Source organism: Oncorhynchus kisutch, linkage group LG6 (assembly GCF_002021735.2).
Source record: "Oncorhynchus kisutch isolate 150728-3 linkage group LG6, Okis_V2, whole genome shotgun sequence".
In the NCBI taxonomy this organism is placed as follows: Eukaryota; Metazoa; Chordata; class Actinopteri; order Salmoniformes; family Salmonidae; genus Oncorhynchus; species Oncorhynchus kisutch.
The window spans coordinates 31,553,159-31,568,280 of record NC_034179.2 but is presented as its reverse complement, the minus strand read 5'-3'; the positions used below and the strand labels follow the sequence as shown (position 1 = coordinate 31,568,280).

Genomic DNA, 15,122 nt, shown 5'->3' with positions numbered 1-15,122 from the left:
GCATACAGAGTTCAGAGCCTAATGGAGGGGAGCTAAGTCCATGGCCACTCAGCGGATAAACGCCTGTGTTTCTCTGAGAGAAAAAGAGAGCAACGGAGACTGGAAACGCTGCATGGTTGCTTTTGTGGGATATGTTCAGGCAGAAAGATACAGGGCCATGGTAGTGGTGGTGTGGTGGTGGCACCACACTGGTGGCCTCTTTGTCACAGAGCACAGTGACACCAGTCACTTAACATTTAGCCATTTAACGCAACAAACACTACCAGCACTATACTGTACCACCCCACTGTAAATACAGAGCTAAAACAATGTGTGCTCTTTGACATCCCTAGCACTCCATTCCCACACATGGAAACTCATTCCAGCACAGACCACTAACATGACAAAATCAAACAGAAAAGGATGCTCGGGAAGACTCCATAAAAAGGCTTTCATGAATGTCTCTAGTGAGAGCCAACATGTAGCCTAGTGCTTCCCCATGGGTCTCCCTTTAGATGTTAAAGTCTATGATTATACTATAAGTTGTGGCTGTAGATTTTTCCAATAGGAACACCTCCCTCTTCAGGTGAAAAAAGGAAACTGTCGAAAAATTGAGGCCAGACTATTGTTTTCATCTTTCATGTTGAAGGAGTTCCCATTTGATGTTGATGTTGAATAGACTATGTAAACTGCACTGATTTGTAATATGAAGGAGGAACTGTTGATTGTCCTAAATCAACATAAAACATTTTAGCCAAAGTTTCTGGGTAAATCAGGTTCTTAGTGTGTCTGGGAGGTGTGTGTTGTTTATGTGTACAGTTGCAGTCGGAAGTTTACATACACCTTAGCCAAATACATTTAAACTCAGTTTTTCACAATTCCTGACATTTAAACCTAGTAAAAATTCCCTGTCTTAGGTCAGTTAGGATCACCACTTTATTTTAAGAATGTGAAATGTCAGAATAATAGTAGAGAGAATGAGTTATTTCAGCTTTTATTCCTTTCATCACATTCCCAGTGGGTCAGAAGTTTACATACACTCAATTAGTATTTGGTAGCATTGCCTTTAAATTGTTTAACTTGGATCAAATGTTTTCGTAGCCTTCCACAATTTTCACACAATAAGTTGGGAGAATTTTGGCCCATTTCTCCTGACAGAGCTGGTGTAACTGAGTCAGGTTTGTAGGCCTCCTTGCTCGCACAAGCTTTTTGGAATTGAGGTCAGGGCTTTGTGATGGCCACTCCAATATCTTGACTTTGTTGTCCTTAAACCATTTTGCCACAACTTTGGAAGTATGCTTGGGGTCATTGTCCATTTGGAAGACCCATTTGCGACCAAGCTTTAACTTATGTCTTGAGATGTTCCTTCAATATATCCACATAATTTTCCTTCCTCATGAAGCCATCTATTTTGTGAGGTGCACCAGTCCGTCCTGTAGCAAAGCACCCCCACAACATGATGCTGCAACCTTCGTGCTTCACGGTTGGGATGGTGTTTTTCGGCTTGCAAGCCTCCCCCTTTTTCCTCCAAACATGAAGATGGTCATTATGGCCAAACAGTTCTATTTTTATTTCATCAGACTAGAGGACATTTCTCCAAAAAAGTACGATCTTTGTCCCCATGTGCAGTTGCAAACCGTAGTCTGGCTTTTTTATGGTGGTTTTGGAGCAGTGGCTTCTTCCTTGCTGAGCAGCCTTTCAGGTTATGTCGATGTAGGTCTCATTTTACTGTGGATATAGATTATTTTGTACCTGTTTCCTCCAGCATCTTCACAAGGTCCTTTGCTGTTGTTCTGGGATTGATTTGCACTTTTCACACCAAAGTACGTTCATCTCTAGGAGACAGAACGTGTCTCCTTCCTGAGAGGTATGACGGCTGCCAGGTCCCATGGTGTTTATACTTGCGTACTATTGTTTGTACAGATAAACGTGATACCTTCAGGTGTTTGGAAATTGCTCCCAATGATAAACCAGACTTGTGGAGGTCTTTAATTTTTATCTGAGGTCTTGGCTGATTTCTTTTGATTTTCCCATGATGTTAAGCAAAGAGGCACTGAGTTTGAAGGTAGGCCTTGAAATACATCCACAGGTACACCTCCAATTGACTCAAATTATGTCAATTAGCCTATCAGAAGCTTCTAAAGCCATGACAGCATTTTCTGGAATTTCCAAGCTGTTTAAGCACAGTCAACTTAGTGAATGTAAACTTCTGACCCACTGGAATTGTGATACAGTGAATTATAAGTGAAATAATCTGTCTGTAAACAATTGTTGGAAAAAAATTACTTGTGTCATGCACAAAGTAGATGTCCTATAGTTTGGTAACAAGAAACTTGTGGAGTGGTTGAAAAACGAGATGTAATGATTCCAAACTAAGTGTATGTAATCTTCCGACTTCAACTGTACGTGTATGTGTGTATGTCCTTGTGCGTGTGTGTATCTCTGTACGTGGCATGTGTGTGTGTGATCTCCTGCTGCACTCCTAAGGCTGGGCTGGGTGCTCATGTAATTCCAGTCACATAGTGTGGGAGCTTATACCCTTGTAGCTGTTATCTGGTCAGAGCAGAGTGTCTGTCTGTCTGTCTGTCTGTCTGTCTGTCGCAGCCAAATACTGCTACCTCATGACTAGCTCTCTGTCTGTCTGTCTGTCTGTCTGTCTGTCTGTCTGTCTGTCTGTCTGTCTGTCTGTCTGTCTGTCTGTCTGTCTGGCTGGCTGGCTGGCTGGCTGGCTGGCTGTCTGTCTGTCTGTCTGTCTGTCTGTCTGTCTGACTCAATCACTCATGTAATACTCTCACACAATTCCTCAAAAACACACACACACACAGTACATGTACCAGGACACGTACACTTACGAACAAGCACATACACACTCATATGGATAAACACAATTATACACTGTACACCAGTGGAGGCTGCTGAGGGGAGAGCGGCTCATAATAGCAGCTGGAACTGAGTAAATGGAAATGGAATTGCATCAATCACATTGAAACCATGAGATTGATGTATTTGATACCATTCCACCGACTCCACTCCAGTCAGTACCAAAAGCCCGTCCTTCCCAATTAAGGTGCCACCAAACTCCTGTGCACTACACACTTAAAGCCTTACATCTAGACACACACAGCAGAGTACCCACAGGAGTGGGAGATTTTCATCGCTGTGTACATTTTTTGGACATAGGCTGCTCAGTATTGTCTGCACGCACACACACACACGCCCACACGTGCGCACACACACACACACACACACACACACACACACACACACACACACACACACACACACACACACACACACACACACACACACACACACACACACACACACACACACACACACACACACACACACACACACACACACACAGATGTCCCTCTGCGTTGTGTGTGTGTGCGTGCGTACGTGCGTACATGTATGTGTCTGTGTGTGAGCCTGTGTGGTCTCCCTTAGGTTGAGCTGGTCTCCCGGATCAGGTTGTTGTTTTGATCATTGTGCGGTCGGATCGGGGCGATCGGGTGTTGGTTGTGTCTGCCCCTCCTGCTCTCTGGAACGTGAGCCTCCCTGGGAGCCCTGCTCCCCTTGTCTCCTATGGATCAGTGTGCTTGTGCCAGACGAGACCCTCGTTAACCCACAGGGCCTGTCCTCTGCTGACCAGGTGTAGTGTTATATACTGTACCCACACCAGACTGTATCCTCCTCTCCATACATGTAGGCACTAAGCATGCTGCAGACTAGCAGGTGTAGTGTTATATACTGTACCCACATCAGACTGTATCCTCCTCTCCTCTACATAGACGGTAAGCATGTAGCAGACTGCTGGAGCAGTACAGGCTGTGCTGTACTGGTGTGTGTTGTTTATCCAGGCCATATGACACCACTGCTGCTTGGGAAGCTGCTGCCACTTAAGAGGCTTAGGTGTAAATTAGAGCAACACTGGAAGTGACGGCTGTAAAGTGGTCAGGTGATATACAGTACTGGATGAGCTTTTGACTGGGTGATCACTCATAGAAGTTTACCTGGCTGTGTTTCTGGAAAATACACACATATAGGCATACACACGCACACGCACGCACGTACACACACACACACACACACACACACACACACACACACACACACACACACACACACACACACACACACACACACACACACACACAGGCCATTACTGAAGAATCATGGTCCTCACAGGCTGCTACTGTAATTCAGCGGTTTAGACAGATTCCATTCGGCCAGGCTATTGTGGCGGACGCATGGGGAAATTAATTGCGGCTGTTGTGATGTCATAGTGAGACGTTTTCATTGTTATTAGTGTCTGTGCATAGGCTAATGCCTAACCATAATACACCATGCATCAACACATTGGAACGCTGTCACAGACGCCCACAGCCAGCAGAAATAGCTTATGTTGCACTAGCAGTATTTTCACAGCTTTATGTGTGTGCGTGCGTACATGTGTACGTGCGTGCGTGCAAGTGTACATTCACAGTATTCATACTTTATATATCGTAGGTTCAGAATATTTGGCATATTGCCTAGACACGTTAACACTTCATTCTACCTTCCTTAAAATTACCCATGCCCTTATTTAGATTTTGTGCAGCTGAGGGAACCAAAAACATCTGAACCCATTCCCCTGTCTAAATGACTACAGTCTCTACTGTATACTGTACGTACCTCCACTGATGCAATTGACTGGATGCATCTCTAATCTAGAGTAGGTTGGTTTTATCAAAGTGGGTCAACAGCCACTTAATGTTTATCAGTGCCAATTAGGATCAATTAAGGGCAATACACTCATAACGCTCCGAGACACAATGATGAGAGCACGCACATAATGAGACTTAATTGGTGAAAAACAGCATTGTTGCCTGGTCGCCAAGCTCCCAATCACCCAATCAGACAGCTTCCCTCAGACACTGGAGTATAGAAAATAATCATTCTGTCTCTCTCTCTCTCTCTCTCTCTCTCTCTCTCTCTCTCTCTCTCTCTCTCTCTCTCTCTCTCTCTCTCCTTCCTCTGTTACAGCCAACTCCCCACACAAAGCAGCCTGTCTGCAGCCATATACTCAGCATCATGCTCAATATCCAACCCAATTGTGCAGCTAAGGGAATTATTTTGGTGCAGTGAGTAGAGCTAGCACCCAGTGAACCAGTCATCTCTGTGCCATCACCGCCATTCCCCCTACCTACCCACTCTACACGCACACACACACACAGTGCCCCAGGGGCAGTGGGCTCCTGTAGGGAGTGATCCCGTCTCGTTCTCATCTCACTCCCATGGTTCAGTCATCCAGCCAGGGCACCCTGTGGCCTACATTCCTCAGCCAGTAACTCACTCTGCTGGGGTAAACAGAGCCTGATGCCTGCGGCTGTCCATCCGACCTGGAATCTACAGTCATACACTAGCGTTCAAAAGTTTGGGGTCACTTAGAAATGTCCTTGTTTTTGAAAGAAAGGCAAAAAAAATTGTCCATTAAAATAACATCAAATTGATCCGAAATACAGTGTAGACATTGTTAATGTTGTAAATGACTATTGTAGCTGGAACGGCAGATTTTCTATGGAATGTCAACATAGGTGTCCAGAGGCCCATTATCAGCAACCATCGCTCCTGTGTTCCATTGGCACATTGTGTTAGCTAATCTAAGTTGATCATTTAAAAGGCTAATTGATCATTAGAAAACCATTTTGCAATTGTGTTAGCATGCTGAAAACGGTTTGTCTGATTAAAGAAGCAATAAAGCTGGACTTCTTTAGACTAGACTATCCATTCACGCTTTGGTGGTCACCCGTTACCCACCATTCATACATGTAGTAAGTGTTCTCTGTTACCACCTACCAGCCAGGCATACTAGTACATCCCATACACAATGCACCATTAAGTATTGTTGATCAATAATAAAATTGCAGTTGCCAATGGAGATATTACTTTCTCAACTATATTCCAATATCACATGTCACAATAGTTTAAATGTAGTAACTTACATCAAACAGGTGTCTCACAAAACTACATTTGGATAACTCCAATGTGCAGAACTTTAGTTTTTCACAACAGGTGTCTGCTTACCTTTTTTAGTTGACCGGTCAGGATTTGTGAGACACACCGCCCGACGACAGTACTGGCCAATCGGCTGGCACACCAATGTCCAGCGATGTCCTTTACCAGATCACGTTGGTGGTCACCATGTTAGAGTTGCGTAAATTCGAATCTGGTATCAGGATAAATATAACAATGAGTCACCGATTTTATACTATGTATTTTTTATTAGCTAAGTAAAAAATGGCAAATGCAACTTTCGTATATACGGGCTCACTGTAATGCCACGCAGGGCAGAACAGGGAACTGACAAGATGTATGTAAACATTATTCTTTATACTGTGATAGACAGTTCCAACCCGTCTGTTGGCCTATCACAGTAGAGGCTGGGCGTGGTTTAAACTTGCTCAGCCTATTGCAGGCACTCAGGCGGGTCCCCGCCTCTTGGCGCTTCTGTTGATAGATGTAACTGTTGCTGTGAAGAACATCCATGCGCTCATGCTCCATACCGTTATCTCGCACCTGGCTCCTGTTATCTAACAAAAGACAGCTTGTTCTGCAACCCCACGCTCTGAATGTGCCCCCCCAACTCATTGCGTCTTCTGTATTTTTCCATCATGAGAAAGGCCCATGGCCCTGAAGCTTTTAACAATGTTTCAAGTCAGCTATGTTGCATAACACATACATACATACACACAAGCCAACAGCAGATAATATTCAATCATATATATGGTAATGGCTATAATGTAAAACACAGGGTCCACCACTAGTTGAGTATCTTGAGTATCAGCATTTGTGTGTTCGATTACAGGCTCAAAATGGCCAGAAAGAAATAACTTTCTTCTGAAACTCATCAGTCTATTCTTGTTCTGAGAAATTAAGTCTATTCCATGCGAGAAATTGCCAAGAAACTGAAGATCTCGTACAACACTGTGTACTACTCACAGAACAGAGCAAACTGGCTCTAACCAGAAAAAAAGCCATATCTCTGTCCAGTGTCTGTGTTCTTTTGCCCATCTTTATCTTTAATTTTTATTGGCCAGTTTGAGAATGGGTTTTTCTTTGCAACTCTGCCAATAAGGCCAGCATCCCGGAGTCACCTCTTCACTGTTGACGTTGAGACTGGTGTTTTGCAGGTACTATTTAATGAAGCTGCCAGTTGAGGACTTGTGAGGCGTCTGTTTCTCAAACTAAACACTCTAATATACTTGTCCTCTTGCTCAGTTGTGCACCGGGGCCTCCCACTCCTCTTTCTATTCTGGTTAGTGCCAGTTTGCGCCATTGGAACACAGGAGTGATGGTTGCTGATAATGGGCCTCTGGATGCCTATGTAGATATTCCATAAAAAATCTGCCATTTCCAGCAACAATAGTCATTTATAACATTAACAGTGAATACACTGTATTTCATATCGATTTGATGATATTTTAATGGACAAAAAATGTGCTTTTCTTTTAAAAACAAGGACATTTCTAAGTCACCCCAAACCTTTGAACGGTAGTGTAGGTTCATGTTTCTGTTAGATGACCATTCAATGTACTGCATGTTGATGGATCAGGGGTGTCAGGTTGGTAGGAGATGGGATGTTTTGTTATCTGTTTCAACTGAGTGAATACGATGGTGGAAATATAGGCCTACTGCATATTTCACATCAGGCATAAGTATGGTACATCTATTTAAGTCTGCCTGGTGATACAACCTGTTTGTCATGTGTTTGTCAAGTTCAGTTCCTGCTACTGCCACCAAAATGTACAGTGCATTCAGAAAGTATTCAGACCCCTTCACTTTTCCACATTTTGCTAGGGTATTTTGTTAGTGTACAGCCTTATTCTAAAATGGATTCAATATTTTTTTTCATTCAACAATCTACACACAATACCCCATAATGACAAAGCGAAAACAAGTTTAGACATTTGCTATGAGACTCGAAATTTTGCTCAGGTGTATCCTGTTTCCATTGATCATCCTTGTTTCCACAACTTAATTGGAGTCCACCTGTGGTAAATTCAATTGATTGGACATCATTTGGAAAGGTGCACACCTGTCTATATAAGGTCCCACAGTTGACAGTGCATGTCAGAGCAAAAACCAAGACATGAGGTCGAAGGAATTGTCGTGAGAGCTCCGAGACAGGATTGTGCCGAGGCACAGATCTGTGGAAGGGTACCGAAAATGTCTACAGCATTGAAGGTCCCCAAGAACACTGTGGACTCCATCATTCTTAAATGGAAGAAGTTTGCAACCACCAAGACTATCCCTAGAGCTTAGCAATCAGAGGAGAAGGGCCTTGGTCAGGGAGGTGACCAAGAACCCGATGGTCACTCTTACTGAGCTCCAGAGTTCTGCTGCAGAGATGGGAGAAACTTCCAGAAGGACAATCATCTCTGCAGCACTCCACCAATCAGGCCCTTTTGGTAGAGTTGCCAGACAGAAGCCACTCCTCATTAAAAGGCTGATGACAGCCCGCTTGGAGTTAGCCAAAAGGCACATAAAGGACTCTCAGACCATGAGAAACAAGATTCTCTGGTCTGAAAAAAACAAGATCGAACTCTTTGGCCTGAATGCCAAGCTGGTCTGGAGGAAACCTGGCACCATCCATACGGTGAAGCATGGTGGTGGCAGCATCATGCTGTGGGGATGTTTATCAGCAGCAGGAACTGGGAGACTAGTCAGGATCGAAGGAAAGATGAACAGAGCAAAGTACAGAAAGATTATTTATGAAAACCTGCTCCAGAATGCTCAGGACCTCACATAGCCAAGACAACGCAGAAGTGACTTCTGGACAAGTCTCTGAATGTCCTTGAGTGGCCCAGCCATGGCCCAGCCATAGCCCGGAACTTAGCCCGATCGAAGATCTCTGGACAGACCTGAAACTCCCCAAATACAAGCTTGTGCCAAGCTTGCAACGTCATACCCAAGAAGATGCGTCATACCTAACGTCATACCCAAGAAGGTGCTTTAACAAAGTACTGAGTAAAGGGTCTGAATACTTATGTAAATGTAATATTTCAGTAGGTTTTTATAAATGTGCAAAAATGTCAAAAAAACTGATTTAGCTTTGTTATTATGGGGTATTATGTGTAGAGTGATGGGGGGGAACGATGTAATCTATTTTAGAACAAGGCTGTAACGTAACAAAATGTGGAAAAAGTCAAGGGGACTCAACTCTTCCCGAATGCAATGTATATATTGATTAATGTATTGAGACAGACAGGGTCTATTTTTTTCTTTTATTTACTCTTCTTGAGCCTCTAATGGACCACAACAATGCAGGCAGTGTTTTTAACTATTGTTTCTCCTGACTATTTGCTCAAGGATGTTATTGTTTGTCACATGACCAACATTATTACAAGATACAGAGATGCGTTATGTATCCCTGTTTTTATTTTGGGTATGCATTGCGACATTCGGGGCTGGGATAGTATAATCATGGTCCTGTTGGAAATCAATGGCTGGTCCATGTTCTATTCCTGGTACTATAAATGGCCTCTTCTGAGAACGGGGATGGAGAGAGAGGGAGAGAGAGATTGTCCGATGCTAGTTGGCATGGTAACCTGGCCAGGTGAAAGGGAGCCTGGGAGGGGTGAGCTGCATCATTTTCTCTCGCGGGAGCAGAATATCCCAGAATTCCCTGCAGGCAGGCAGAGAAGCAGGCTGAGCAGGCTGGAGTGCATCATGGCTGTTGCCCTCTGGGCCGGAGGTTTTGAAACAGGGCTCTACTAGCCTCTCCTCTGTCAGCTAGAGATACACATATCCGTCAGTGCTGCTGAATAAAGCGCTTGCGTGCGCGCATGCCTGTTTATTTAGTCCGCAGGGTGAAATAAAAAATGAGTGGTTGTCTAATGTGTGAGTCTCCCAGTGGAGGCGTCACCTCGCTCCCCTGCCCCCAGAGCCGTGTTCCTCTGCCCATAATTCTGCTAGATATTAAAGAAATACGTCAACACAGCAATTACAGAAACAGCCTGGCACTGTGGCAGATGCCTCAGGACAGACAGACACAGCTGTGCTGCTTACTCTCTCACACACTGGTTACATTGGTCTTGTCTCCTCCTGTGTGATGCCCACCTCACCTCATGTAGCCCTTCCTTACAGTAGGCATTTCATTGACTGCGTTTTTTTCAACAGTGTAGCGTCCCATTGAAGGCCTCTCATCCAATCTCAACATGTCATAATTATGGTAATTCTGGTGGACAACGTCATAAATGTGTGTTATAGTTTATGACTATGTAAACATTTGTAAAATAAGACTACCATTGGTCAAAATACTAACATTTACAGAAGGCTGTAATTAATATTTTTTTCCCTCACTACTCCAAGTGCATCTCACAAAAAATTCATAGTTGTCATGCTAAATAAATCAGCCTTATTTTTCTGTAGCACGGCTCAAAATGGCTGGGGAGTGAATAAGAGATGAAGCTTAAATGTCTGCACCCCCTCGCCTGACACTTCCCATTACATCACAGGAGCCATGGTGTGTGTGTGTGTGTGTGTGTGTGTGTGTGTGTGTCATTACACACTCAGTTGTGGGGGTAATGAGCTGTGTGTGTTTGAGTCTCTAGTGTGTGTAGTGTGCTGTCCTTAGTGTGCTGTCAGAGACCGACCAATAACTATTTACTCCTATCCAAGCCTTGTCTGCTTGTGGTCATAAGATGTTAGCTGTCACAGCTCAACATAACAGGCAGGCATGGAGTTTATTTTGTATTATGTTAGAAGTTGGAGCAAACCAGCACACTTTGCAACCAATGAAGTCAGCTATACTATGACTCAATTAAGTGTAATTTGAGCAGAGAGATTTGATTCATTACACTGTTCCCCTGTCTTGTAACTACCCTCCATGTGGCAGGTATCACTATGATGTCCCACTGGAATTGTATTATGGCTAAACATGTTCAGCCAGTCTTACTTCATAACTAATGTAACATATGCCTTCTCCTCTTTTCTCTCTCTCTATCCCTCTCCCTCTCCTCCTTTCTCAATCTCTGTATTTCTCTCTCTCTCTCTTTCCCTCCCCTCTTTCTCTCTCCCTCCCAGTCCCAGCCATGATTACGTCGTACCCCAACACCACGCTGGCCACGCAGGGCAGTGAGAAGAGGATGAGCTGCACGGCCCACGGGGAGAAACCCATCATGGTGCGTTGGGAGAAGGAAGATCGCATCATCAACCCAGAGAGCAGCCACCGCTACGTGGTCACCGTCAAAGAGGTGGCCGATGAGGTCATCTCCACCCTGCAGGTACACATACACACCACCAGGGGGAGTGGTACTGCTCGCTTCCCAGTCACAGTTACCTCAGCTGAGGCCAGGTGGAGCACTACTGGTTATGCAGAGATTTTGCTTGGACCAAAGCGTTGGAGAAAAAGCCTGCTTACTGAGTTTGTCAGTTTGTTATGATGGCTCATCATGAGCCCTGTCTGTGAATGATATAGCCCAGAATGTGTATTTCCCATGCACTTTCTTATCTATGTAGCTGACCCTCTTTTTCCATTTTCTGTAGATCCGGCCTACAGGGAGGGAAGACTCTGGCTTCTTCTCCTGCCATGCCATCAACTCCTATGGTGAAGACCGAGGGATCATTCAGCTAACAGTGCAAGGTACAGCTGCCTAACACTGACAATTGTCATGAAAACATCATGAAATCAAAATATATAACCCCCCCAAATAAGGTAATGATGCAACATCAGCATAATAATAACAATAATAATAATAATTTATTCAACTTACATAGCGCTATTCATTACATAAAGAATCTCAAAGCGCTTTAAAGCAACACAAAAAAAGACAATCAATTTACAAAACAACAACAACATCATTATTCAAGGTTATCAGAGGGTCGGAAAGTTCATGGCTTGACTGATCATCGGAGGGAGGTGGTCAAAAGGGCAGAGTAAGCAAAGATGGTCTCTGGAGCATGTCCAGGGGCATGCAGTGTCATCAAGATGTCTCGCCATCCTTCCCGTTTGTGTGGCTTCTCCATAGTAGGACTTGGATGAAGTTTGAGCTCAGCCACTTCAGTTAATGGACTCCCTAGTAGGTGTAGCTAGCTAGCTAGTCCTTCACTACTACCATAGTGTTGTATACCCATATTAGAGCTCTGCTACCCCAACCAAGCCTGACAATCCACGACATTATACATTGGGTTAGGACCGGGTAGGGCTTGTTTTTTCATCAGTAACTATGGTACGGGCAGGGCTCGGGAATCACTAAATTGATCACTAACATTTTGAAGCTGAGCCATTTGCTGGTGCTCTGCTGCACTGCACAGTTATATCTGACTAAGATCATAACATTGTGTCAGAGGTGCTTCAACCTCTTCAAATATAAAACAGGACAGATTATTTCACAGATAATAATAATGTTCATTGAGTTTTGTCACGAAAAGTAGCTAAAAGCTAACTGCTCTCCCGTGTCTCTTCATTGAGCAGAGCAGCCTAAGCGGAGCTGTTGCTATGAATACTCCGAGTCAAAGCGCCATGAGCAGAGCGAATGCAGAGCGCGCTACGCACAGGGAGCGAGTGTCAGACAGAAGGGCATCTAATAGATTTACTAAAAGCGGAAGTTATTTCTGATTTCGGGTTTCAGGCAGGCCGGGGCCTTAAATTTGGCTGAAGCAATCTGGCCTGGGTTGGGTAGGGCTTTAATGTCGCAGGCATGGGAAGGGCTTGGTGTCACGTCTGACCTTAGTTCTTTTATTATGTCTTTGTTTTAGTATGGTCAGGGCGTGAGTTGGGTGGGTTGTCTATGTTCCGTTTTCTATTTTGTGTATGCGTTTGGCCTGGTATGGTTCTCAATCAGAGGCAGGTGTCGTTAGAATCATACTTAGGTAGCCTTTTCCCACTTGTGTTTCGTGGGTGTTTGTTTTCTGTTTTGTGTGTCGTCACTAGACAGGACTGTTTCATTTTCGTTCGTTCTCCTTGTTATTTTGTTTTTGGTGTTCAATGTTAATAAATGATCAACATGGACACGTACCACGCTGCATATTGGTCCGATCCTTCATACTCCTCATCAGAGGAAGACGAATATCGTTACACTTGGGGTTAAAATTCATGCCTGTGCATGGCTCTAACACATATGTGTGACTTTGTGGTGTCCTTCAGAGCCCCCGGACCCTCCTGAGGTGGAGATCAGAGAGGTGAAGGACAGGACCATCGCCCTCCGCTGGACCATGGGCTTTGACGGAAACAGCCCAATCACAGGCTTCGACATTGAGTGCAAGAACAAATCAGGTACAAGACAAACAATAGTTATCTTTGTGAGAGATGGTATGTTCTGGATGCCAGCGATGTATAGTAATACTGTAAGCAGTGTTTCACCTATATTCATTTTGCAGTGGTGGGCCGTCACTACTAAATTGTTGCCTCTACTCCAAAGTTATGATTTATATACAATATTTCTACCGAGACGTGCTTTTAAAAGACTAGTGCGAGATTTTGGCAAGTAAGCCCTTTTTATACTTACACAGAGTCAGTTGATCTCATGGATACCATTTTTATAACATTTGTATGTCTCTGCATGCAGTTTGAAGTAACTTGCTTACTAGGTTTAGTGCAATGTCTATGACTTCCAGTCTTTCTGCTGACACTAATTAGCAATGGCTCACAAAACGACCTTCAACTTCTTTCAAACTGCACGCAGAGACATAAACATGGTATTAATGAGTCACGAGTTATTCTGATTCTGGAAAAGTATAAAATGGCTTGATTTCCAACATTTTGCACTATCCCTTTAACAGGGACAGAGTGACAAGTGACAACATCAATTTGTAGCAAACAAAGTGAACAATGGCGCGAATGAGAGCCACGAGTGCACAGCCACCACTTGCTCCTCATCTCCATACAGTGCAGTGGCACGCATTAGTTATATTTCAGATGGTGTCAACAAAATGTCATTTTCATGCACTTTGGAGTAGAATGTCTTAAAAAAAAATCACCATCAGTGACATTCTCACAGTCGTTCTACAAAAAAATCTCCCAGAGGTGCATTCCCCAGAACACCCCCAGGAAAGAGCAACCCCCCCTATCACCGCTGCCTTTTCCACTGCTGATAAAGATAATCTTAGGCGAAACACTGTATGAATACAAATCCTTTAACTTCCTGTGTATGTCTATAGTCTATCCTGATTAAAGGCTTCTCTGTATCATCATGTTAAGATGGATGTGCTCCTTTTGTCTTCCAAATAATCATTATTCATGATATTTTCTTGTCTCAGTGCTATAATTCAATACCGCAGATTAATGCACTTAGCAGGCGCTGACCTCTAGCCCCACTCAATGGTCCTCACAAACCCACATAAACCTTGACCTCCGGCCCTGCAGGCTCCTGGGAAACAGCCCAAAGGACCAAAGATGTGTCTCCCCAGCTCAACCAGGCCACCATCATAGACCTGCACCCCTCCTCCACCTACAGCATCCGCATGTTTGCCAAGAACCACATCGGCAAGAGTGAGGCCAGCAATGAACTCACCATCACCACAGACGAAGCAGGTATAGACTCACCAGACCACCACTGGTAATATGTATGCACTTGCATCATACACACACAGACATCCCAGCTAACAACAAACGTTCCCGCAACTTTAGAGAACGTTCTCTTAAGAGTCTCAATAGGTCATTAACTAAGGTTTTCATAGGAATGTTCCTGTGATGTGCAAGGAATGTCTCCAAGAGACCATTCCCTTAATGTGAAATAGAGTTTACCGAGATTGTGGTTACCATGTTCTCAGAACATAAGATATTAATGTTCTATACACGTTGAATGAGACCATTGCAAGAACATTCATGTGTCCAGTTTTCTGTGGGTTAGGTGAATATTCCATCAACGGCCCACCAAACATACACAGAACATGGTTTCCATGTGGGCCTTTGCACTTCACCAAACAGAGGAAGGGAAGGGTGCTCAACAACAATGACGAAAAGGGTTTACCAAGATAAACTTCCAATAGCACTAATTTGAGGTAGAAAGGAGTTGGAGCACTCAACAAAAAAAGCTGAGATTGATTTATTTTAGCTCACTGTAATCAAATCAAATCAAATCATGTATTTATATAGCCCTTCGTACATCAGCTGATATCTCAAAGTGCTGTACAGAAACCCAGCCTAAAACCCCAAA

At 43.9% G+C, this 15,122-nt stretch overlaps 1 protein-coding gene across 3 annotated transcripts in view; it reads left to right on the top strand.

Moving 5' to 3' along the window:
- Nucleotides 1-15,122, top strand: part of LOC109892709 (Down syndrome cell adhesion molecule homolog) — a 147,340-nt gene that overhangs the window by 99,495 nt on the left and 32,723 nt on the right. For all 3 annotated transcript variants that reach the window (XM_031826615.1, XM_031826616.1, XM_031826614.1), the window contains 4 exons: nt 11,050-11,249; nt 11,512-11,608; nt 13,112-13,240; nt 14,330-14,497. In XM_031826615.1, the coding sequence (XP_031682475.1) occupies nt 11,050-11,249; nt 11,512-11,608; nt 13,112-13,240; nt 14,330-14,497 (594 nt within the window). The remainder of the gene's footprint in view (nt 1-11,049; nt 11,250-11,511; nt 11,609-13,111; nt 13,241-14,329; nt 14,498-15,122) is intronic.